Below are 25181 nucleotides of genomic sequence, written 5' to 3'. Positions count from 1 at the left end.
AAGAGTCCTCATTGAGAAGGTTAATTACTCTTCTTAGTGTTCCAGTAGTAAATAGTTTGGAGTGTCTCATGTATTTTTAGAATGGACTTTATTTTTCATATGGGAACTGCTTAATTTAAATCAGAATTTGACTTTTTAGTTCTTCTTCTCAAATACCCTCGTCCCAACAGGGGCATCCTTCTGCCCTGCACACGTTGGAGGACAGCCCTGTATTCTCCAACCGTCTGTTCTCCCTCCTCACATCCATAGCCTCTTTCCCATCCTTCTCATTCACCATCCCCACAACCACAAGCTGCTTCATGTCCAGCTCTGGAACTTGCTCTATAACACCAGACTAACAGCCTGATTCATGAAGCGAAATAGCGCCCGCAATGGCTGCGAAAATGCAATTGCGGGTGCAAAACACGGAATCGGCAATCAAGTACGAAATAGCGAATTCGCAAAAAAAGAATAGCGATTTAAATAGCGATTACGCTATAATAGTCGCAGACTCCGGGTAGTCGAGCATTAGCGATACGGAAATAGCGACCAACCACGGAATCTGCGAAATGAATAGCGAAACACAATATTGTCTCAATCGGCATTCATGAAAAAAATACAATAGCGAAAAAGCGCTAATTCGCACGTTTGCGCGGCGCAATTTAAGGACAACTCAAAGCAGGTGGTAACCATAAAAGCCATGATTAAGTAAAATTTGAAAAACTGTTGGCCAATCACCAACAGGTCCAGGCCTGACCAATCACACATAAGGACATTCAGCAGCAGCATTAGGCGTTCCACAATGCCTGGGATGTACATGGTGGTGAGGCGGCGAAGGCTACAGCGAGCAGCACGGAGGAGACGCATGAGGCAGGAAAGGATTTACCGGCAGCGGGTCACCTTGCTGGGCCAAACCAGAGAACAGATTTATGCTAAATACAGGCTGAATGGGGAAATGATCACCTGGCTGATACAAGAACTCGACCCCATCATGCAGCACCCAACAAGGCGAAACAATTCTGTGCCCACACATGTGCAGGTATTGTGCAGCCTGCACCTCCTGGCCTCCGGCAGTTTCCAGGGCATAGTAGCCGCTGCTGGGGGGATATCCCAGCCCACCATGTCACGCTGCCTCCACACTTTTGTTGACGCCATGCTCAGCCAGCTCCACCGCCACATCACATTTCCCACGAGCCAACAGGAATTGGACCTGACAAAACTACAATTTTACAATGTCGCCCATTTTCCCCATGTTCTCGGCTGCATAGACTGTACCCACGTCGCCATCTGCCCACCAGCTGCCACGGAGTATATGTACCGCAACAGGAAGTCCTACCACTCCCTCAACATACAGATGGTCTGCAATGCCAAGACCATCATCACTGACATTGTGGCCCAGTACCCAGGGAGTACCCATGACTCCTTTATCTTCAGGCACAGCGGACTCCACACACGACTGCTCAGGGGAGAGTTTGGGGAAGGACACCTACTTGGTAAGTACACTTTGTCGACCATGTCACATTGCTATGAAGTAACTGCGCTGCACAGGCAATCAACATCTGCTCCTCTCATTCAGGTGACAGTGGCTACGCCCTACGGGAATACCTCCTGACCCCTTACCTCAACCCTGCCACACCTCAGCAACGGCGCTACAATGTTGCGCACATCCGGACAAGGAACTGTATAGAAAGGACATTCGGCCTGCTCAAGAGCAGGTTCCGTATTCTGCACAAGACAGGTGGGGCGATGTATTACAGTCCTGCAGCGTGCTGCCGCATTGTGGCTGTCTGTGCAATGCTTCATAACATTGCAACCAAGCGCCGGATACCTGTTGACATCTCAGGCAGTGAATCTGAGGGGGACGACCGGCCACCAGCACATGCGCACCATGCACGCGGGGAGAACCCAGCTGAAGGCCACAGACGTCGCAACCACATCACAGCGAACAATTTCTAGCCCACCCTCTTCCCCCAACCCACATATCACAATTGCATGCAAAATTTAATGATTACACAAGGCTAATGTGTGCAGCAAAAAAAATGTATTTGTTCCATTCACAACAAAAAGGTTATGGTTTCAACTATTTACAAATTACAGTATTCCTGCATACTGCAGTGTGAAGAAGGTTCTTGGCAGGCTTAGCGTCAGCCTGTGGCAGTGTCCCTCAGACAGTGTCATTGGCGCCTCCGGCGCGTAATGCCCAGGCGCCTGTGAGGCTCATCCTCATCCTGGGCAGCTGTTCCAGGCGTTGCCCTGGTGCTGCGCCTAGGTGGCGGGACCTGCGTGGCAGAGTGGCTGCTCACGCTGGAGGCACCCTCACTGGCATCGTCTCCCCCTACAATGGCCGGTAGCACAGGTGTATGAAGTGCCGTCACGGCGGTGGTCAGGTGCTCCAGCACCCTGGTTATGTCCTCGCAGCACTGGACCAGTTGGTGCTGCTGGGTGAGAGAGCGCCGCGACAGCTGGGTGGTGGCATTTGCTGCCACATAATTTGACCTACTATAGGCCGACAGCCGGCTCATCAGCTGGTGGTGGCGCCTGCTTGCAACACTGCGGTGCTTGACGAGCGCAGCAGTGTTGTCCTCCATGGCCGCCGTCATGCGGTCCATGGCCGCCGTCATGCGGTCCATCCGCTCTCCAACTCCCGCCACATTGCGGCCAATTTTATGCAGCTGGAGCTGGATGGCTCCTTGCTGCTGCGACTGGCGCTGGTGGATTCGGAGCATGCGCCGCTCGACGCTCATGCAGGCATGGAGATGCCCATTGCCCCTCCTGCTGTTCGGCCGCTGTGTTGCGGCTGTGGCAGGCCCAGATCTGGTTGCACGAGCTGCAGGTGGTGTAGCAGCTGGTGTTGCTGGTGCGGCAGGAACTGGAGGCACATTGGTGGGGTGCCTGGCTCTGGCAGCCGGTTGGCCGGCAGATGTAGGAGCACGTACGGTGGGGGGCCTGGCCTTGGCAGCCGGTTGGCCGGCAGATGTAGGAGCACGTACGGTGGGGGGCCTGGCCTTGGCAGCCGGTTGGCCGGCAGATGCAGGAGCAGGTACGGTGGGGGGCCTGGCCTTGGCAGCCGGTTGGCCGGCAGATGCAGGAGCAGGTACGGTGGGGGGCCTGGCTGCTGGTGTTGGTGCAGCGGCAGATGCAGGAGCAGGTACGGTGGGGGGCCTGGCTGCTGGTGTTGGTGCAGCGGCAGATGCAGGAGCAGGTACGGTGGGGGGCCTGGCTGCTGCTGTTGGTGCAGCGGCAGGGGCTGGTGCCTGGGTTTCGGGTAGTGATTCCTCCTCCTGGGCCTCCTCATCAATCTGCAGCCTCTCGCTGTCACTGCTATCATCGCCACCTGTGAGGGTAAGTGGATACTCATTAGGTGCATGTGACTGTCAGACGTGCAGATGTTACATGCATGCTGGGTGTCATTCCCTGGATGGCTGTGGATGTGCGCACTTTGGAACCTTTCTGGCCGCATTGTGGTACTACTACATTGTGGACATACTACATTTCCCACAATGCTTCAGGGCATTTCCTGATGCACAACATAGGCATGACTAAGGGCCAATGAGTGAGCCTATTTGGTCAGGGACGGTCATAGGGGACAGGGTCGCAGTCGCATGCCACTTACCTTGGGTGTCTTGGGTGGGGCGGGAGGAGTCCAGAGGGGTCACGCCAACACACGCCTCCCTCTCCAAGGTGTTCTCAACCTGGTCCTCCAGGGGTGTGTTGGGTGGGACAGTCGGTCCGCCACCTCCAGTGCCCGATGCCTCACCAAGGCGCTCCGCCACCCTCTCCTTGGCACGACCTCTGAGGTCGTACCAGCGCTTCTTCAGCTCCTCCAACGACCTGTCCGCCACGCCCACCGAGTTTACGCTGGAGGCTATCCCCAGCCAGATCCTCCGCTTGTCCTGCTCTGGGACCTTCCTGGAGTTGGGGCCAAACAGCCTGTCATGGTTGGCCACCACCCCTTCAATCAGGTTCTCGAGCTCCTGCTCGGCGAACTTGAGCTTGCGCTTTCGTCCAGCGCTGTTGCTGGGGCCAGGGACAGGTTCCTCAGACATGGCGGTCGCTATTTCTGGCGTTTCTGGAGTCGCTAACGGTGGTTTAGCGTCTGCTTTCCGACGTGCACACTCGAAGGATAGCGTCACTGTGGTGTTTGGGGGTGGGAACTGGCTGCTTCCTGGTTGTGATGTCATCACGGTGCTCGGAATGCGTCTTCCCGTTTTCCCGATCGCGCGAGAATGCGACTCGCATTCCCGATCGCACGGGATTGCGAGTCGCAATCCCGTGCGATCGGGATTGCGACTCGCAATCCCGATCGCAGGTAGCCGGGAATAGCGATTTTTCTGCGTTTTTTGTAGGTCGCTAACGGCTTTAGCGCCCGCGTGCGAGTCGCTATTTTTTCCCCGAAAAGTACATGAATGCCGTTTTGCCTTTCCTCTATAGCGAGTCGCTATTAATCGCTATTAGGGACACGCAAAACGGCCCGTACATGAATCAGGCTGTTTGTCCTTTTCTGCTCATTAACCTTTTATTAAAAAATCATACTACCTGCTGTTCTGACCTTCTGTTCTTGTCACCCACCTTCCTTACAAATCCAGACGACTTCCTACGCTGACCTTCGTCTCAAGCTACTCACCTTTCTTAGAAGTCCAGACTACTTCCTGTTTTGACATTTGACACAAGCTGCTCTCTGTTCTTTTCTTCCCTAAAAAACAGTCCTGCTGAATAAACTTCTTCACAAGCATAGACTACTTTATGTATTGTTCACATACTCCTCTTACAACACTAGTCTCCTTCCTATTGTAAAAAGGAAAACACAACTCTTGGGATAGCCTATAAAGTTTAACACTCATTTAATGCAAAAATAGCCTGTATGCTAACAAAATAAAGCGAGTCAACAGCCACTTCTAATGACCAGAACTTTCACCTTAAATCAGTTTAAGCGTATAATGCTAAAAACAATGCATAAAGTAATTATTCTGGTTTTAATTAATATAAGTGAATGGAAATGAGAGCATGCGTTCGAGAATGCAACTAACTGACACTAACTAATGAGCAGGTTCCCGGACCTCATACTGAAGGTTCAGCTATCGGCTGATTCCACTATTATCTAAAATTAAAAACATTCTAAAATCCTAAAATTCTCGCTTTGTGTTTCCAATTCTAAGTACAAGGCTGTGCTTATTCCACAGTGACGAAAATAAGCAACTGTATAGCACCATCTAAAATGGCTGTAGTGTCCTACAAATACGTGTTACTTAGCAGGCATACTAGGATTTTAGCAGTCTGTAAGGTGTAAAAAAATCATATCAATTTGGAAAATCTTTTATCAGTACATGTTAAGACATATATGAGCATTATTATTCTGCAATATATATATAATTGTGTTTAGGCATGACAACAAGTAAATCAACTTTCTCACTATCTTAAAACCTGACATCCCATCAGAGTACTTTGATGCACATGCTTCAAGCATTTTACTGGTCGCAAACGGGCCGATTCACAGAATCGCCCCATTTGCGACTGGCAAAATGCCTTTTCCGATGCATCAAAAGCATTGCATCTGCAAAATAGGTAATCGCAATGTTTTGCAATTATCTAATTTACGAATGCATTTAGGGAATAGCAATTTGCCCATAGAGGCCCATAGGAATGAATGAGAATGTATTCCCTAATAGCGAATCGCAATTTGCGATTCGCTATCAGAGAATGTTAAGGATCCGCAAAAATATTTGCGAATCCTTCATTCATAGGCATTTGCAATTACCAAATAGCGAATCCTTAAAATTCACTATTTGGTAATCGCAAATGATTACCTTGATGCATGTGTTCCTAAGTCTTTTAAACTGACCCATGTATTGCTACAAATATACTACCATATCCTAGAACAATCAATCACACAACTCCTTTTCCGGTCAGGGAACTTCCCTGATTAGCTAAACATCGATCACCACAGGCATTTTCCTCTTTCTATGTGTGCTGCAGAATACAGCACACATAAAATGAGTAAAGAGGAAAAAACTAGGAGAAATAAAGATATTTCTCCACGCTAGGTCTCCCTTGGGGACATGTAGCATTTGATGCATCCCCAGGGCTACCAGTAATGGTAAATCTGAGAATGCGCTAACATCCATGGCCGTTGTGTGGGAAGACCCACTCACCACCCATGGAACGCCTCTCTGGGGCAGAGTAATGCAAGACAGCGATTTGCAATGCGTTGCATTATTCTACATGTATTAAGCCACTCAGGGACACGCACTGTGACCTTGTGTGGCTTGATAAATTTAACTTAGTAGTTGTTTCACCCTTGCACCTCTTTGTGTGGCTCAAGTGAAACACAACTACTTGATCAATATGCCTAAAATGAACTAGCACCCATGGGTTCAAGTGTGCTATAAAATGTGTCAAATACACTTTAAAAATTGCCCATAGCAAGTCGAATCTGACATGCTAGCTCTACACAGACAGATTATACAATACAGCTAGAAACTTCTAGAATGCACTGTTCACTCAATTATGGTGTTTAATTATATCTAAAAATGTGGTCTTCCTGTCGCTTCAAATTGCTTTTCTATGAAATAGAATATAGGAGGTTTGAGACGATTAATAACTATAGACTATGTTTTAAAGTTGTTAAGGTCATGGTTAAAAGCATGTTATTGGCAACAGGACTTACAAAGACATGCTGGATAGGAAAAGAGAGCCATGAGAAGCCGGGTGTGGAGTGTGTGATCATGGGAGGTTATAGTATGCCCCAGATATTACTCATTGCTATATTTGGCAACTAGGATTTCAGCCTTAAGCTTGTCTAAACAGTTCAATTGTATGCAATACTCTTATGAGTAAATAGTGCAACTGCATTAACAAGACTAGAGGGAATGTGTTGCAGGCTTGGGGCTCTGTATTCACAAGCCACTACCCCTTTGCTTTTGTTATTTGAATATGTGGATGAAATACGCAATTAGGTAGGAACAATTCACTAACATATGCTCCTGAAGTCATTTTTTTTTAAAAATATAGTTGTCTGTAAACTTTTCAAACAAACTTTATTTGAGTACTAACCTACTCCCTTTCTTACTACCTGCCTTATAGAGGTAGAAAGTCCTTAAAAATGTTGTTTAACTGATTTTCTCTTGCTTGTGTACATAGAATGTTAAACAAACTGCTACATGGCAGACAGCTTACACTCCGAATTGATTGAGCTATTGCTAATGACCATTGGACAATTAATTTACGATGATTTGATAAGTAACACAGGTGTTAAAATTCTTCCTTATTTACTATCAGTGAGTAATGAAGATCTTCGTACTTAGGAGATCCAGACAGAGAGGTACAGGAATTGGAATCTTATCCTCTTTCCTACCTCTGCGATTCCATCCTTGCAGTACGAAGGTTACCATCCTAAAGTTACTTCATAGAGTAGTAAAGAGAGGCATGAGCGATGGAATTCCACATGGTTTCCTAGATTTCTTTCAGAAAATTTCCCAGAACTTATCGGACAGGTGTGGAATACAGAATCCCACTACTCTCGCTACTTGGAGTAATACTTCATAGTGATGTGTGACTTAAATTGTGAGTGCTATACATACCTCAGAAATTTCCACATCCTTTTTGAGTTATTTATTCTTGAACATTTGTTTTTCAGATTTTTTTATGGATCGGTGTAGAAGCTAATGATATTGAAAAGAAAGAAGCTATGGTGACAGCCCAGGAATACTTGAGGACTCACCCTAGTGGCAGGGATATCGACACACCTATACTGATTCTTAAGCAGGGCTTTGAACCCCCTACCTTTACCGGGTGGTTCCTAGCCTGGGATCCGCAGAAATGGAGTGTAAGTAACTTTGTATGCATATGGGACATGGAGTGGCATAAAAGAATGTGCTTGTTTTTACAGACTGATTGGACAGAGGCCACAAATAAATTAATTGTAAACTTATTTTCTTAAAGATAAAGACTGTAAACTTAAAACAGTCAAGTTTCCACTCGCTACATTTGTTACTAAATATAGTTAATTTGTTTCAATATTTTTATAATGTGTGGCCTTTATATAAAGCATCGATCATAAACAACTGAGCAACAGATACATCTATAAATTCATTAGCCGAGGAAGAACAATGGGCTTGGGTAGACGTGACATATATAGCGTCCAGTAGGTATGAGGGTGTCTATCTATTAGTTGTCTCTTCCAGATTAGTTTATTATAATAACTATGGAACGATCTAGTTACACGACCCCAAGCCTTCTCTACTCCATGAGCGCCAGTGTTGTGAATAATGGGCATTAGTTATATATTGACAATCACAAAACAATATATTATGTATCCATTGTGTTCTGATGACATCTCAAAGGATGTTTGAGAGAATTTGTTGAATCGTAAATCCTGGTAGCTGTAGTACCTTCAGGCAAGAAGAATACTCCTTTAGAAGCAGTAATAACATCATTAAAGCAGAAGCCAATTCTATGCATTTATGAATGAGCCTTCAGGGTGTTAGGGCTGGCATAGGGCCTGAGCATGAGAGTTGGGACAAGGGGTAATAGCAACTCATTCTTATAATCTCTGGGAAGTATTAAATCACCTACTGGGTATGGATGCATGTAAGTGTGTGTGTTAGTGTGAACAACACTCCAGAATGCTTCCAGGCAGCAAAGAGGTATGCCTCATCATATGAAGGCAACATTCTATTCATCAATGTTAACTAGAGGTTATTTATGGCAGATATGTGCCATCATGGTTTAGAAAACAGTGCTGACTTTCCAGGCTGCGAACGTCTACATGTTCTGGAACCTCAGGACAGGTTGAGGGTCATGTGAAACCAAGGAGTCCTGTCCTGCAAGCAGTACTTAAACAACACATGGTGGCTCTTTCACCCCTTTGTCTATTGTCAAGGTAAGTCCATGAATGTTGTAGAACGGACAGTAGAGATATGACAGATGAAGGCATGTGTATGATATCTCCTGCAGTCTGGAATAGCAGCTAAATCTCAGATGATTCAAGAAGGGAATCCATGTAGGACCTGAAAATTCTGCTCTCCTGTGCTATGTGCTCAGTTTGTCGGTGTAGTGATATCATTTTGTGTAAGAAGCACTCTGAAGTTGTTACAAATATTATTTTCTTGGTAGACTTTATCAAAAATATATATTTATGGCCAAAGTAAATTCCTATTTTCCCCTTCTGTGGGGATATTTCAGTGCCTTATTCCCTACTTTCCAGAATTTCACAATGTGTAAGCTTCCCTCCACTAAAGTGTGAGTGAACCCTAACGCAAGTGCTGGATGCATGGAAGGTGGGGCACCCCCTTGTTCCGCTGATGGCTAGGCCATCCATTTAACCTGTGTTAGAGGCATATTTGTTCCCATCACCTCAGCAATGTGTGGCTTGCTCCTTTACCTGGATTCTTTCACTACACTGCAGACGCAAATCTTTTCATAGAGTCAGGAGTTGAGGCTACATACAACTCCTTTGTTGATAACAAAAAAAGGTTTGCCCATTGGTAAGGGCGTTCTTTGTGTTATTGTTCCATTGTTTCAGACAATACTTTGTCTATCTGAACTACTTGTCTCAAGATTCACTGTTTATTTGAAATCAAGTGCTTCTGCAAGCACAATTCATGAACTTTAGTAATATTAAGGCTTATTTGTATTTATTGACTCTTTTGTTTGGGCAGTTGCTCCCAGGGAAGTATAACCTCATTGTAGGAGCACATCCCACGCCAGCACAACAAGCTAGGAGTGCCCCCAGTATTGAGGATGGGCAGTGTATTTGTCCCTTGCCATAGGTTGATTTGCATCCGGTAAACAAAAGAGGACTAAATAGAGAGGCTCACAAATCTCCACTACGCCAGTTAGAAGGAAGCAGATGAAAATACAGCCCTAAGCAACCAGGCTAAGGATAGACAACTTGAAAAAAAGAGAAGGACCGTCACATTCGCCTAAAGACTTAGAATGTCAACACTTCACTTCGTATTTAAGGGAGGGATCACTTTAAACAAATTAAATACGAATACAAAATACCCATATGACCTATTTCAACTTGGCTTTAAAAAAATGAGCACACAAGCATTGAAGGAGCATCTCTAGCCAAGTTAAACCTTCTTAGCCAAAAAGGCTGCCACTCTAATGAGGAGATGTGGTCTAGTGTCTACAATGGAGCTAAGAGACCAGTTCTAATTCTAGCATGTAAACCCAATGGGAAATCCAAAGAAAATGACCTTGTTGCATCCTCAGTCCTGATTACAATTTGGATTGCTTACTCAGCTACTAGGTGAAAGATTGCTTGAGTGATTTTGAAGAATAAGTATTTCAACCAATTAAAACTTCACAGCACATCTTTTTTACTTAAGTTATTGCAGAACTATGAAGGGCTACTGACCCATACAGCATCCCCCTACATCATTTAAAAACACTTCTCACACTTCACTACTTTCTTAAAACCCTCAAATTAGTATTGATACAATATGGTAAATAGATAAACGCATTCAAGCCATTCAATTTGCACAGTTGCATCAAGAGACAACAGTATTTGGTAGTATGAAATGAAATGAAAAACACATTTATAGAGTGTGGACAATTACCCAAAGGTGTCTAGGCACTAGCCCCTCAAGCAACTATGCCTTGAAGTCTGACTAGATAGGTCAAATATTGGACAGCCAGGCTTTTAGTGCTTTTCTGAAGGCTAACAGTTGGGTTTCACTTTTTACGGCTAGAGGAAGAGAGTTGCAAAGTCTGGTAGACCCCACCAAAAAGCTTTTGCTTCCTCAGGAAGTTGTTTTAAACCTGGGGATCACTAAATTGTGACCATGGGCAGAGCGTAACTGTCAGGTGGGAGCATGCTGCTTGAAATTCTGTTAAAAAAAATGGGTCCTATACCGTGTACTGATTTAAACGCTATACAGAGTGCTTTAAACTCAACGTGTCTTTTTAGTGGGAGCCCATGTAACTGTCTCAATGCTGCAGCAGCGGATTTATGCTTGGGAATGTACGGCAAAATATGCACTGCATCGTTTTGTACAATCTGAAGTTTAGTTAAACAGTTTGTCCTTACATTAATAAAAAAAGACCATTACAATAGTCAGCCCTGGACAAGACCAGGGCTGAGATGACAAGTTCACGAAGATTAACCAGTATGAACGGAAAGGTTTTTCTGAGCAATTTTAATGTGTAGAAGAATGCTGAGGTAACATTGTTCACATTTCCTTCAAACATAAGCTTGGAATGGGAAGTGAATCCTACATTTTTCACTTTATTTGTTGGAATAGGCAGAGAACCCAGTTCTGGCACCCAAAAGGCAGGAGACCAAAAAGATGTATTAAAACCAAAAACAGGACCTCTGCCTTAGAATTTAATTGTAGACAGTTGGCAGCCATCCACTGTCCAACTTGAAGAAGACAGGTGTGAGACTGAGAGGCTGTGTCAGGAGGGTAGCAAATAAAAGAAATCAGAAAGGGACCGTAAATTAAAACATAAAAACATACAATGCATAATTGAATATAGATAACGTGTGCTCATCATATTAAAAATCTAATTCATCTAAAACTGCCAACGGAAATAGAGGACTAAATGAATTAACTTCGAGTGTTACACGATCACCCATATTGGACAAAAGAAAAAAACACTGAATCACACATCTAAACTTTGTTTGCACTAAATTGCCCAAAATTCTTTCATATCTTGCGATCTCATTTTTTTTAAGAAGGATAAATTAAAAAGATTAAAATGTTTGCTGCCATTGAAGAAAAAGAGGTATCGCAGTGGATTCCCAACGTTGCTGCACCAAAAATGCACTGCAGACCTTGCAGTGAATAAAAACTGCCACTTCGGCACTGACAAGCAAAATTACCTTTGACTATCTCTGTAAATGACATCAAATAAGATTGTAAATGTCTCCAGAAAGAATGGCTTATACAGACATAATCCTAAATAAGCAGCTAGCAGGTCTTAGAGAGCTGGACATGTGGCAATGGTATGAAGCCAATCTTCCTCTCCCTCTAAATGACATCTAAAGCATCTATTTATAGTTGTTGGATATAACTCATTCATTCATTTTGGGGTATAGTACATGAGCCAGGGTAAAGAAAAAAAATTCTCCTAAAATGTGTGACTCCTATTAGTGTGTAACAGTATTGATTTAATACCCCCTATGCCTTTGATGTCACTTTAAATCCTGTCTCCTTTTCTACTCTTTTAAGATGATTATTTAGGAGAAGAACATGCTGTCCAGTCAACAACTGCGTGTACTATTTTCCAATACTCCTAAACCTTGATTCAAACATCATTCTTAAAATATAGCTTTCTTGTCACAAAATACTGGGTATAATAGTAAAATATTTTAGATTTTTAAAAGCCTAAACCAAAGCCTTTTACCATCATTATATTCTGAAATACCCAACTGTGCCCAGGTTTTTCATTCTATGTTATATTTGAAGTCTGCAATAGACCAGAAGTCTAAACAATTCCATATAACTTGTTCCTCCTTTGAAAGATGTAGGCCAAACCCTGTACAATCTTTCAATATGTGGAAATCATGACAGTCTGTTATAGAATATTCTTTCAAAATGTATTGTTACTTTATATATAGTTCTTTTTGTCAAGATAAAAAGATTGGCAATTGGATTCCGTATTCCTATGTCATCAAGCATAGAATATATTATAGAATTATCCACTAGCGAAACAGAAATTCTATCATTTAAACGGGAGACATTGTTTACGAGTGCTGCCGGGCAATATACAAGAAAGTTAGGTAGAGCTAAACTCCTAAGCTCTTTATCCAGTTGAAGGTAAGGAAACTTCAAACGGTGTGGCAGTTATTCCAAACAAAACTGCTTATTAATACATATTATTGCCACAACTCCTGACCGCTAATAGACTATACAATTGTCTCTGTGTCGCTGAAACCGCTGGTAGAATATTTCTCAAATAAAAATAGTACCCGCAGCAACCATTTCTGCCAACTTTTGCAGATAGGAACAGCCCCAGGTACACACATGCAAGTCCAAGCAGAAGTTGGCTTGACTACCACCTCAAATTTAAAGCAACTGCAATGTCAGTCAGTCAGTCAAATGCACTTTATTCGATTCGTTAAAATCATAAAAGCAATAAAACATTTATATACAATTAAAAAGACACTTATTTCATACATATACACAATCATTGCAAATTCATTGTTGGTGCGTATTTTAAACAGATACAAACTTAAGCACTTTATAAATATTTCAGTGTTATTGCACGCTTAAACTGTACAAAATCCCTCAGTGGGCCTTTTTTTTATTTGATTCTATAAGCCGCCACTAAGAAACTGGCCACACAAAAAATGACACGGATACTACATACAGCTGCAATGGTTAATTGAAACCATTTAAGATTGCATCACTAACCAAAAACCTAATGATTGAATGCCTAAGTTCCATGGAATTTCGAAATTGACGCTTAGCTAGGCTTTGGCAATGCTTTACTAATGCAATTTTCAACAACAACAGTACGGAAGTTCCCAGGTTTACAAGTCAGGAAAAGTTCGAAAGTCCTCCTCCCAAAACACTGCATTCAGTTAAAAAGGGAGCTGAAGAAATTAGCCAGGCAACTGAAAGTGCATCCATCAAACTGCTTGCTTCTGGCATGACTAAAAAGTCTTTATAAAGCCTACAAAAAGCAGCTAAGGGAAGCGTAAGATGCCTTTTGGGCTAAAATAATACACAATGTCAGAAAGCGCAACCCAAGAAAATTCTGGGAAACTATAAATAGTCTCAACAATCTAAATATTTCAGAACCAACATGGGTGACCTACCCTACCTTGCATTTTCAATAAATCAACAACACCTTAGTGCTGAGTACACATTAAATCAACTGGAACACCCTCAGCAAGTGAAACTTTTGACTTAGCTGGAGACAGACCACATGCTCCTCCTTATTATTCGTGAAAATCATTATAAGGGTTGTAAGGAAGGAGCCCCTGGACAAAATGGCGTACAACAGGCAATCTTCAAAGAAGGCACAGAATTTTGGTCCGGAATAGTGGCCTCATTATTTAGAGAAGTTCAGCTAAGCGGCGCTTTCCCAGAAAGCTGGCGAGGTTCCAACATAAATCCAATCCATAAATGCGGGGACAGGGAAAATCATGTAAACTACCGTCTGACTGCCTCTTGATTCAAAGGCCAAACATTGTGCATCCCTGATACATCTGCACACCTAAAAGCATGGTCAAACAATAACAACATCATCCCAAAGAAACAGATTGGGCTCAGAAAAGGAGTGGGCATGATAACAAACATATTAATCAGTGCCGTTCTGGTAGACCAAAGCAAACAGCTCAAGAAAACATTACATCTTGGTTTTATAGACTTTGAATCTTTCGATCGTATAAACAGGCTGTGGCACAAATGAAGAGGTGGGACCTACCAGACACCCTCCTTCGAGCAATCCCCTCACTATACATGGGTACCTGGATACAAAGAAAAACCAGGGATGGCACGATATTGTCTAGAAAGATCCCAACACTACCAGGCCTAAAAACAGGGGTGCATGTACGTGTCCCACCTTTTCCATCTCTTTATGGAGGACCTCTCACCCGCCTTGGACAATGAAAATGCCTATCCTCCTCATCTGGACCCCCTCCGTCTCACTCATTTATCATATGCAGACAACATCGTACTACCAAAGTAGGCCTACAAAAATTCACTGAAGGTACTCGCCCATTACGCAAAAAATAATCATCTGAGGTAATGGTGGGCAAACCCAAACAATGCCGGTGTGAATGCACCCTGGTCGTGCCGCAAGATTGTGCTTAAATGATACTCTGCTTGAATTAGTAACAAACTACAAACATCTGGGCTTATACATTGATTCAAGAGGGACCTTAATGCTGCAAAAACAATGCAATCAAGAAAACAGGGTTAGCCTTAATCCACACCTTTACCATCTTGGCAAGAAAATGTAATGGTCCTTCATTTCAGCCACTCCTTAAAGTTATTGCCTCCAAATTATTACCAGCTATCACTTATGCAAGTGTGGCGATGAGAGGCTGGGATGCGGCAATAGTGGATAAAATACAGACTAACAAAATTTGGCAAGTATTTAACCTACCCCAGAACTCATCTCTAGCACAAATACCTAGAGTTTGGCCTCATCAAACAAGATCTTGCCAGAAGAGCACCAGTGATAACAAATTGGTACAAGATCAGCCGTGCTCAAGACACCCTAAATCGTGCCTTATGGTCAGCTCTTCCAAGCAACCAGCAATCGGATCATAATAAATACCTGCACGCTCCTATCAAACTATTGAGCCTAACAGATCTATGAGCGGCAATTGTGCCATATGATGCTTTCAAAAGTGGAACCAACAGGGCCACAAAATTGCTATCCTTCTCAGAAGAAAAAAACAAGATCTCTGCCCGCTCACTTGAATGGATGATAATAAAGTATTACATCACGCGGTCTCCCGAATTATACCCGTCTATTCCATTTCAAAGACACATAAAACACAGCCACCTGACCCTATGCATGGACACACCAGCCTTGGCGACCAGAATGGACATACATGGGCCCGACAGTATTTAGGCAATGCAAAAATAAAGAAGTAGAGGACCTCACTCATTTGATCTGCATATGTTCTCATCTGCTTACTTCTCCCTTACAATGGTTGAAGAAAAGCTTTCGAGACAGAGATATTTGTACATGCAGAGAAGCAACAACAGCGTGCTTTAATCCCAGTGACCCACAGTTAAACTGCAAATTTGTCTTATTCCTGGCAATAACTCTTCATGAGGAGCCTGGAGATGGATAACTTTACTACATCAGACCATCTTATACCCACGCAAAGCGATGGCTACTAGCATCTAGACTTCTTCCAACAAACTTTTATGAGTGTGGAATTAAAAGAAAAAGAAGCACAATGTACCTTGACGTGTCTTGTACAAGCATACACAAATACCATTGTGTAGCAGCCATACCATGAATGCACTTATTATGCACTTTTGTATGCTCAGTGATAAGAACAATTAAAATATTCCTCGTATAGTGATAGGAAATTCCCAATAGACAAAGCAGAAGGACTTTTGGCGACTGTTCAGGACTTCATACATTTTAATGCTTGCTCACTTTTGCACCATTCTGTAGCTGCTGTATTAGGAATGCATATTATGCACTCTCATGCACTTTATCATTCTTAGTGATAGGAAGTACTAAAACCCTCCTAGCATATGGATAGGAAACATGCGATACAAAGCTGAAGGATTGTCGGTGGGTGTTTGGCCCTCACAAACTTTAAAGCTTGCTTATGTTTATACAAACGTGATACAACCAGACCCATTAGCTCTTCTTAAGCGGCAACCCAGAAGGCAATACGTTTTAATTGCTGAGCATTTCGCCCAAACATGTGGGTAGGCCACCAGCCTATTTTAAGTTTAAATCCAGTAGGAAACAAGCTGTATAATCTGACAAAGGTTTCCCTTTTAGATTTACCTTTTATAATATTAACAAATGGTAATGAACCAAGTCTTTATCCTGTAAAATTGTTATGGTTTTAATTAACTGACAGTATGAAAATTGATTTGACTTGACTTGCTTATTAGCACGTCAACCTGCAAGAAAATATTTTCAGGGATTTTAATAGGAACATTTAAAAAATAAAAAATAAAGAGCAGTAAAACTGACATTTTAACCAAGGCAGCTCTGAAATTATTGAGAACGGTAAAGCTTTCCATGAAAAAAAATGCTTAGATACCTTGCCTACAATAGTGACAATTAAACTTAAATAAGTCATCACAATTTGGTGTAACATATATTCCTAAATATCTAATTGGAATGGTAGGATTATACCTATGACAAAGACGATAGGGTAGAACACCCATAGAAGCAAGAATAATTAAACCTCAGATTTCCCTTGATTACTTTTATACCCCTCTCCCCAATCGCTGTAAATTCTTGGATCTTACCTAACACATTTTGAATATTGAATATGTTCTGCTCTTAAGTAGACAATCAATTCATCAGCATATAGCTTTAATTGTGGTATGTGAGGAACAGGGGGATTGATCTTATTCTCTGTATAAATAGTTATTGCTAAAAGCTCAAAAAGAGAGCAAATAGAATTGGGGAAGGAGGACACCCCTTTCCAGTTCCCAACATGATCTCAATTCTCCCCGCTTCTGATGAATCCACTATAATTGAAACATTTGCATATAACTTTTTAAAAAACAACATAAATAGATCAGTGAATGAAAAGGCTTCTAAAATGCGTAAACTTGCTTCTCAATTTACCAGACCAAAGGCATTTTCTGTATCAAGCATCAGTATTGCTACTTGGAATCTATTCAGTAAAAAAGTCAATAGCCTGAATCAAAAAGTGGGTTTTGGCTGACAGAGACCTATTTACCCAAAAAACTGTTGGTCCAAATAAATCAGGCTTGCACTTATGCCAACCACTCTATTAGCCAGTATTTTCATAAACTACTTATAATGCTAATTCAACAGACTGGGTGATATAAGCTTGGATTGTTCGTATGTTTCTCTTTCTTTTAAAATGCTAATAACAATAGGTTTGGCAAACAAAACCGGAGCTGCCTCCCCCTGAAAAATTGAATTAAACAATTGCACCAAAAAATGTTGCAGTACCGGGAGAAAGATTTTAGAAACCTCAAATGTTATTTCTTTAATTTTTAAAGGAGTTATGAACATTTGATTAGACTGGTCAAGCAACCAAAATGGCAAGATGATTTAATAGACTGATGCTTACTTTTTAAGGGGGAATCAATGGCTTGAGAAAAAAGAAGTGTTAAAAGAAGGTGGATTATAAATAGTTTGACATAAAAACAGCTGCATGTGTCGTAATTACTAACATTTTATCAGTATAATTGTTTTGTATTTTCAAAGTATTCCACAATATCTCTTCAAAAACAATAAGACTCATAGGCTTTTATCAAAAACAGCCTTTTGGATATTACCTTATTTTGAATAAATGAATAACATATTGACATAGGTAAACAAATCAGCGCAGAAATGAACTATACACAGATCTTCACAAATGGGTCTCAAATATTGTGGTATAGATTGTTTCCAAGGTGAAGAATTTAGCAACTTTTAGAACTTGCACAAACCATTAAAATAATATTGTACTATATTATTCTACCAAGTTAAGACCAGTGAAGCACTTTCAGAGACACCATCAGAATTTGTGGGATTCATTTACAGAATGGCAGGTGATCTGCCAGACTGGTGGGGGATATTGCTTCCATCTTTCTATCGGAAGATTGCCTGCCAGACTTCAAGATTCCAACCAGGTGGCAGCCTGGCTTCAGTAGATCTGCCTCTTAGGAAGTAAAGATGATCTTTCCTAAGAATAAACTGCAAAAGTGTGATCTTATTCCAAAAAACAAAAAAACAAAAAAATCAACAAAAAAGTAAATGATCCCAAAATAGAGGAAGTTCCTACCAGCATGACTGTCATGGGCAGGGATCCTAGTCATGGTTTCTCTGCCCTAAGTAGGACAGGCAACTGTAATTATAAACTAGCTGCCCTCTGGTGGATGGGCTGTCAGGTCAACGGTTTCAGATGTCAGAGACAGTGCTCAACTGCCAGAAATCCTGCACTTCAGGCAAATGTAAATAGGATGGAGTGACTGCAGGTTTGGTGAGGGTAAATGTATCGCCCATTTACGATGGTACTCTCTCTCAAAAAACTCTAAATTACCTTTGTCTCATGAGGTGCAGGTCACTAGCAAATGAATAAGATTAGCTAGAGAGAACTGGCTTCTCCCAGATATAGAATTGTTGGCCAGAGTCAATTTCTGAATTTCAAGGACGTTTCAATGCATCACCAAAGCAGCTAGCTAGTAATCCATTTCCCTAGAAGTAAGTGTGACATGATCTAGGTAACCAAGGCTTAAAAGATTTTAAATTTAAAATGTTAAGTGTTATTTTGAAGGACACATTATTCAGCTATGACACATAGTGGTTACGTGATGGAACTCGGGAAGGAGGCAAATTACTAACAAGAATAGCAGCAATGCTGATAAACAGGCGGCCTGAGAAGGCACCTTTTTTATTACAATTTGTCCTCATGCCAGCTGCATAAGCCACTCAACAATAAAGCATGTCCTATTACCTCTGCTTTTTCCAAGCACAATCTCAATTGCAAATATAATGACATAAATAGGCTTCCCATGCCCATCACACAACTTATTTCAGCTGGAATCCATCAATAGAAATGATGAGCAGTGTGATGAATCATGAACCATTCCAATAAGAGATAAAGGTGTGAGTGACGCATAAAAGCTAATGTTGATGAAATGCCGTGAGACTCATTGGACTGCTCTTTCACTTTCCATCCTCTTTCCAGGGAGGAAAAAGCTATGAACAGCTGAAGATGGAGCTTGGCGATGCTGCAGCCATCAGCAGAATCACGGCGGTAAGTTTACTACATTAAACAAACTAAGTATAGCAGGGCCAAGACTGTTTTGCAGGTGGCTGGGTTCAAACTGAGGTGGTATGGTGTGGAAAATAACAATGGACTGGGATGCGGCCCTGAGTAATTACCTTTGGCTGAAATGTATTCAAACATTCCTTCCATCACTTTTGTGTATACTTTAGTGCTCCTATCAGCAGAATCACAGCTGTGAATTTACTACACTAGACAAAGTAAGTATACCTTTGACGGATTGCTTTCAGAAGTTAGATGACTAATGTAAGTTGAAACTAGACTTCTAAATAGTGTAAAGTTGCCAAAAAAGCTCAACTAACAACGTTAGGTGAAGACAAGTACTATAATTTGATGCCTACACATTTTGAAAAAAAATATTGTTCGAGGTATGTGAGCTGTAGATCACATGCTTTGCATACTCCTGCCATCTAGTTTTGAGTCCAGATGTTTGCAAGCTGTTTTTCTTCGAAGAAGTCTTTCCAGTCATGAGGTAGGTGACTCCTCCTTACGGTGATAGTGCACATGGGCATCGACTCCATTGTTAGATTCTTTTTTTCCGCCATCGGGTTCGGACGTGAATTGCTGCGCTCTGGTTTGACACCGTTTCTCCGGTTTCTCTCAGTGTGCAAGAAAACCCTCGACAGTATTGTTTTCGATCGCATAATCCCTTTCTCCGCATATCGTATTTACGGGAAAAACCCTCTTTCGATCGGGTAGCTCGTGGAAGGCCAGCGGGCCTAACCACGCCGGTCCGCCTCGCAGTAGATGGAACAGACTCCATTTAAATTCTGCCCTCCGTGCGACGCAAAGTTTCAGCGCACCGCCTCACACGAACTGTGTAACCTCTGCTGGTCTCCAGAGCACAGCGAACAGAACTGTGACGTGTGTAAAGCTTTCCAATCAAAGAAACAGGTTTGCGAACGTCGGGCTCAAAGTTGCGACATTCAGAGCCAAACACACAAGTTCCATTCCGAACCTCTTTGGAGAAGATTCAGGACAAGAGGCCGGAGACGCCATGAGAGCTGAGGAGGAACAAGACCCCATCTCCATCTCTGACTACAGCTCCAAGGGGGACAAAGACATCTCGCAAGGGCAGCGTACCATGAGTACAGATACTCCCTTGCCCCAAAGTCCACCTCATACCAAGAAGAAGGCTCCGGTCCAACCCCTGCCTCCAGGTCACAGTCGGCACCGAGAACATGTTTCCGACACCCCGCCCTCTGGCTTGGCACAGAAAAATACCCAAAAGCCTTCCGGCTCCGAACAGAGTCATATGAAAACAAGCACTGAGCTGAAACCTTCGGGATCGAAGCCAAAGACAGGCTCTGCCACACCCCCTTCGACGCCAAAAATGTCTTTGGATCCAAAATCCGTGGCATCCAAAGCCCCAGCACCGAAGCATTCAGCACCAAAATAAACGGATGTGCCAATTCCTTCCAAAGAGCAACATTTTGATGCTCCGCACTCCAAACCGGATCCGAAACAGAGGGAGATATACATTCACCCAACAACTGGACATATTACCACAAAGGTGAAAATAAAATTCAAACCTGAGACAGAAGAGGTCTACCATATTCCTTTAAAAAGGAAATATGTCGGTACTAATACTTCTCCTCCTCCTCTTCTATCACCCCCTTCTCCTCAGTTTCAAACATTACTAATTTCACCTGAGCAATCACCAGCCCATACACCTGAAGATCAAGGTGGTGGGGGTGGGTATAGGGCTGGGGACAATGAATCTATACCCGCAGACACCTGGACAGATTACAACACCAATTCCCCTCCAGGGAATGATCCTGATCCATGATCCTACTAAGCCTTCTCCACCGGACGACAGTGTAGGATACATAGAACTGTTGGGTAGAGCTGCTAACTACCATGGGTTTCAGCTGCATAATGAATCCCGTGGAAGAGGATTTCCTTTTCGATATTCTTAGTAGTACACAAAGGTCCTCGCACACACTTCCTATGCTCAAGGGTATGATCAGACACATAGATGATATTTTTAAGGATCCTGTCAGGGCACATATTCTCACCCCTAGGGCAGAGAATAAATATAAGCCGGTACCATCAGATCCAGCATACATAAGGGGGCAGTTACCATTGGATTAATTGGTAGTTTCCAACTCACGCAAAAGAGCCCATTCACAAATAGCAGGAGATGCTCCGCCCCCATACAAAGAATCAAAGTTGCTGGATGCTTCGGGGAAGAGTAGCCTCCCAGGCTGCAAACATTTGGCACATCTCCAATACACAGGCACTGTTAGCTAGGTACGACAGGGCGCATTGGGATGAAATGGAGCAGTTGCTCCAATTTCTACCTGATGAGCACAAGTCCAAGGCACAAGACCTAGTCCGGGAGGGACAGCTCCTTTCCAATAATTCTATCAGGTGCTCCCTGGATTCCGCAGACACTGCAGCCAGAGCTGTCAACCCCAGCATCATTTTAAGAAGGCATGTCTGGTTACGTATTTCAGGATTCAAACCAGAGGTTCAAACTTCTATCCTGAACACACCATTTGACAAGGAACACTTCTTTGGACCTGTGGTAGACTTCTCACTAGAAAAAATGAAGGACACAGAAGTGGCCAAATCTATGAGAGCCCTTCAATTAACACCAGGACGGGGTTCCTTTCGGCGCTCCTTCTACCACAGAGGGTCCAATAATAGCTCCTCAGATACTGCCAACACAACATACTAAGGCAACAATCAAACCTCTGCCTCTAAGAGTTACTTCAGAGGGGGTTACAGAGGCAAAAATAACAAAGGTAAAGGTAGAGGCTCCAAACACGCACCTTCCCATCCGACACCAAACAGTGACTTGCCTACACTACCCCATACCATTTAACTCCTGTCGGGGGCGTCTTTCACATTTCCTACCCGTCTGGCAATCCATAACTAAAGACAAATGGGTACTGGAAATTATCCGTTCTGGTTATTGCTTGGAGCTCACCAACAATCCTCCAAACATTCCTCCACGTTCACACAAACTGCCACCGGATCACTTACACCGCCTCAAACAGGAGATTCAATCTCTCCTTCTAAAAGGGGCTATAGAGCCCCTTCAACTACACTAGCACTGGTCAGGTGTATACTCCTTTTACTTTTTCATACCCAAAAAGGACGGTTCTGTCAGACCAATCTTGGACCTCAGAGAATTAAATCTTTAAATAGAGTCAGACCATTTTCACATAGTAACACTTCAACAAGTGCTCCCACTACTGCAATAGGGCGACTTTCTCTCTACTCTAGAATTAAAGGATGACTATTTTCATACTACAATACCTCCCGTTAATTGCAAATTTCTCAGATTTGTGATAGCGGGACAACATTACCAGTTCAAGGTACTCCCCTTTGAGTCACCACTGCTCCTAGAGTCTTTACAAAATGTCTGGCAGTAGTCGCTGTTCATCTAAGAAGACAACACATTCATGTATTCCCCTACTTGGACGACTGGCTCATCAAAGCCAGTATTTATCCAAAGTGTTTCCAACATACTCACAGGACACTACAGTTACTGCACCAACTGGGGTTCACAGTCAATGTGTTGAAATCACATCTACAACCTTCCAACACTCAAAATTACCTAGGAGACACTTTAGATACTGAAAAGGCTCTCGCCTTTCCCAATGCAGCCAGAATTTGCAACAATCAGGCGCTAGTTCTCCAGTTTCAGTCCAATCACTCTCGTCCAGCTTGAATGTATATGCAACTACTGGAATGATGGCATCTTGCATCATGCTCGTTCCTCATGCCAGGCTTCATATGCGTCCCCTGCAAGAATGCTTAGCGAGTCAGTGGAACCAATTGCAGGGTCTGTTAACCGATCTAGTGTTGGTAAGCGACCGTACTCATTGCTCTCTGCAGTGGTGGAACACAAAAAAATTATCAAAAGGATGGCTATTCATAGACCCCGTTTCACAAACAATGCTAACAGCGGACGTGCCCCTCACTGGCTGGGGGGCTCATCTTCAGCACCACACAGTGCAAGGCCTGTGGAGTCAACAGCAAAAAACCTCTCCACATAAAGCATCTAGAGCTGCTAGCAGTCTTTCTAGCTCTCAAAGCATTTCAGACTCACCTGGGCGGCAAAGCTGTCTTAGTTCGTACTGACAACATGACAGCTATGTATTACAAACAAAAACAGGGGGGGGCCACATTCTCTCCAACTGTCACACTTGGCCCAAGACATTTGGAGGTAGGCCATTTACCACAAAATCTATCTCCTAGCGGAACACCTCCCAGAAGTAAACAATCAGATTGCCGATCTTCTCAGCAGACTGAGACATCAAATACAAGAATGGGAACTTCATCCTCAAGTTCTCCTCCCATACTTTTAAAGCTGGGGAGTTCCTCAAATAGATCTTTTCGCCACACACCAAAACGCAAACTACCCTAACCACCTCCAGGTACCCACACCTGCTCTCCAAAGGCAATGCACTAAGGATAAACTGATCAGGTATATTTGCCTATGCTTTTCCACCTCTCCCACTCATTCCATGAGTGTTTCGGAAACTCAGGCAAACATCCCTCACACTGATCCTAGTAGCGCCCACATGGGCCTGTCAACCTAGTTCCACATCAAAAGCTGCACCTCACATCCAGTCTCCTCACACAGAGCCATGGAGAAATCCAACACCCAGATCCCAAACAACTGAACCGCGCAATCTGGCAACTAAAGTCATAGAGTTGGTTATCTAAATCTCCCACGAGACTGTATGAACATCATCAGAGAGGCCAGAAGGTCTACTACAAGAGGCTGTTATGTAGCCAAATTGAAACTTTTTGTTATCTATTGCAATAACAACAACATCCATCCTCTTAATGCTTCAATACAAATTATCATTTGTTAACCTGTTACACTTGCAGCAGTCAGGATTAGCTTACACTTCTATCCAACTACATCTTGCTGCATTAGCTGCGTATCTACAAAATAGGCTACATTTTTTGCTTTTCAGAGTTCCAGTAATCAAAGCTTTCATGGAAGAACTCAAAAGAGTTATACCACCAAAACTTCCACCTGCTCCAGTGTAGAATCTTAACATAGTCCTCACAAGATGAATGGGCCCACCATTTGAACCCATGCATAAATGTAAGCCACAGTTTCTATCTATGAAAGTCTTTCTCTTTGTGGCTCTTAATGATGGCATTTAATAAAAGATAAAGGCTCCACTGAAAGGCTGTAAGCTGGAGAACTACCAATGGCCCAGAAAGGCAGTGAGTAATAACCCTTCGTGTCTGGTGGCCATGTAAACAGACCTAACTAGATAAGAAGACTTCCCAGCAGGAAGGTATAAGGAACAAAATAGCGTAACAAGTGACTTTACCACCCAATGAAAAGGCCAAAATCGAATGGTTACAGAGGCTGAACTATCTGGTTATTGACTACATGGCTGTCCAGAGGGCGGGGTTGACACAATGCTGTGGATGTTTCTATGGAAATACAAAGATCTCCAACTTCCAGACCATTGGCATGAATCAATTTTAAAATCAGAAACTGAAGACTTAGTTTACATTGCCCAGGTGCAAATCAAACTTGGCCAGTAAATATCACTACTTGTGTTGAAGAGGGTGTCTCTTTCCAGCATAAGACCAGTGAAACAAAAGAGGTAGCGTCCCTCGCTGGGATCCTAAAAATACCTGCCACACTGAGATCCTGGAAGATATCTCTCTCAGCTGTGACAATGGCTGGACGTTAAAGAGCATATACCCCAGCTAGGGCCATGCAAAATAGTTTTCAGTAGGAGTTTTGAGAGATGATATATGTGGCCTATCTTAAATAGCTCAAATGGAACCTTGGGAGTAC

The 25181-nt window shown here is 42.9% G+C and overlaps 1 protein-coding gene across 2 annotated transcripts in view; it reads left to right on the top strand.

Annotated features, from left to right (window-relative positions):
• AVIL (advillin) overlaps positions 1-25181 on the top strand; it is a 316912-nt gene that overhangs the window by 277954 nt on the left and 13777 nt on the right. For both annotated transcript variants that reach the window (XM_078688810.1, XM_078688800.1), the window contains exons 17-18: positions 7613-7801; positions 19295-19363. In XM_078688810.1, coding sequence (XP_078544936.1) covers positions 7613-7801; positions 19295-19363 — 258 coding nt within the window. The remainder of the gene's footprint in view (positions 1-7612; positions 7802-19294; positions 19364-25181) is intronic.

This window comes from Lissotriton helveticus, chromosome 1_1 (assembly GCF_964261635.1).
Source record: "Lissotriton helveticus chromosome 1_1, aLisHel1.1, whole genome shotgun sequence".
Classification (NCBI taxonomy): domain Eukaryota; kingdom Metazoa; phylum Chordata; class Amphibia; order Caudata; family Salamandridae; genus Lissotriton; species Lissotriton helveticus.
Note: the sequence above shows the minus strand (reverse complement) of the source record. Positions and strands in the feature narration are given on the sequence as shown.